Here is a 1,202-nt window from a genome sequence, read left to right as displayed (position 1 = left end):
CTGGGGGGGGGGGGGGGGATGCCCTTCCATCGCCCCCAGCACTCTGGTGGAGCAGAATTGTCCCCGGTCAGCATCCCAGCTTTCTCAGATCACACGCAGAGCTCTTCCCATTCCCTTGCTTGGGATGAGTTTCCCCTTGGCCGTTGTCTCTTTCCTAGGAAAGTAAAGAAATAACGTCTAACAGACGCCTGTGTTGCCTCCAGAAAATAAGCTTGATGGGAAGCCCCAAATCGCACGCTTCAGAGGTGGTCAGGTCTACCCCACCGGCTCACTTGGTGTCCAGCCCGTCCCCACCGGCTCACTTGGTGTCCAGCCCCACGGCGCACCGGCAGCCGCGCCCCGGCCGCCAGGAGAGCGAGCGACTGCGGGGGGTTGTGAAGAGCCTGAAGGGCGAGCGGAATGCCCTGCGCACCCAGCTGCAGGAGCGAGAGTACGTTGTCCCGCACGGCTGGCACCCGGCCACCTCTGGGAGAGGTCCTGCTCCCGCGACTTGCGTAGTTGCTGGACTTGAGCTGTTCTGGGGATTTGGGGAAGGCTCAGCTCATAGCAGTCATCACACAGATACGTTTCTACAATTCTAAAACTTGTGATGTTTTAGTTGTGAAATGAAGGCAGCTTTAGTGGGGAAAAGGAGACACTGATGGGCCGTATTACGTCACGAAAAGCACGGGGCGGAGGGTGCCATTTAAATCTCTTGACACGGAATTCCAGACGGCTTTAGAATTGACTGTGATTGATTCGTGTAAGATAATAGGCCATCCATCAGAGCTCTTGCAGGAGGGTTTAAAGATTCAGTACTGTTTACAACACCTAACCTGCGCATCAAACAAGACACGGGTGCTGGGGCGTGTGGAGTATTCAGTGTGACCATAAGAGTGTGGATGGCGAAGCCTCAAGGTTCTGCTCATTTACCCTTTGTTCTCTAGTGTCTCGCTCTGTAGCCCCCTTAAAACGCTCCTGTCTCCTCCACCCGTTGTTTACGTGTGGCTTCTCCAGTTGCAGTTCTGTCGTGAGCAGGCTAAACCCACGCATCTTCTGAGATGGTGTTTCTGAGAACTTGCTACTCAGAGTGTGGCCTAGGAAGCCAACGGCCTCAGCATCAGCTGGGGGCTGGTTAGAGATGCAGACCCTCGGCCACTGCCCACCCGGGGCTGGTTACCTTGGCCTGGCCCAGATCTCCTGAACCTGACTCTGCATCTAAT

General features: G+C 55.7%; 1 protein-coding gene across 1 annotated transcript in view; it reads left to right on the top strand.

The window, feature by feature from the left end:
* IQCE (IQ motif containing E) overlaps positions 1–1,202 on the top strand; it is a 39,490-nt gene that overhangs the window by 25,083 nt on the left and 13,205 nt on the right. The window contains exon 14 of the mRNA XM_007467425.1: positions 204–430. Within this exon, the coding sequence (XP_007467487.1) occupies positions 204–430 (227 nt within the window). The remainder of the gene's footprint in view (positions 1–203; positions 431–1,202) is intronic.

Source organism: Lipotes vexillifer, unplaced genomic scaffold (genome assembly GCF_000442215.2).
Source record: "Lipotes vexillifer unplaced genomic scaffold, Lipotes_vexillifer_v1.1 scaffold1451, whole genome shotgun sequence".
NCBI lineage: Eukaryota > Metazoa > Chordata > Mammalia > Artiodactyla > Lipotidae > Lipotes > Lipotes vexillifer.
The sequence above is the reverse complement of the archived record's forward strand: the minus strand, read 5'-3'. Positions and strand labels throughout refer to the sequence as shown.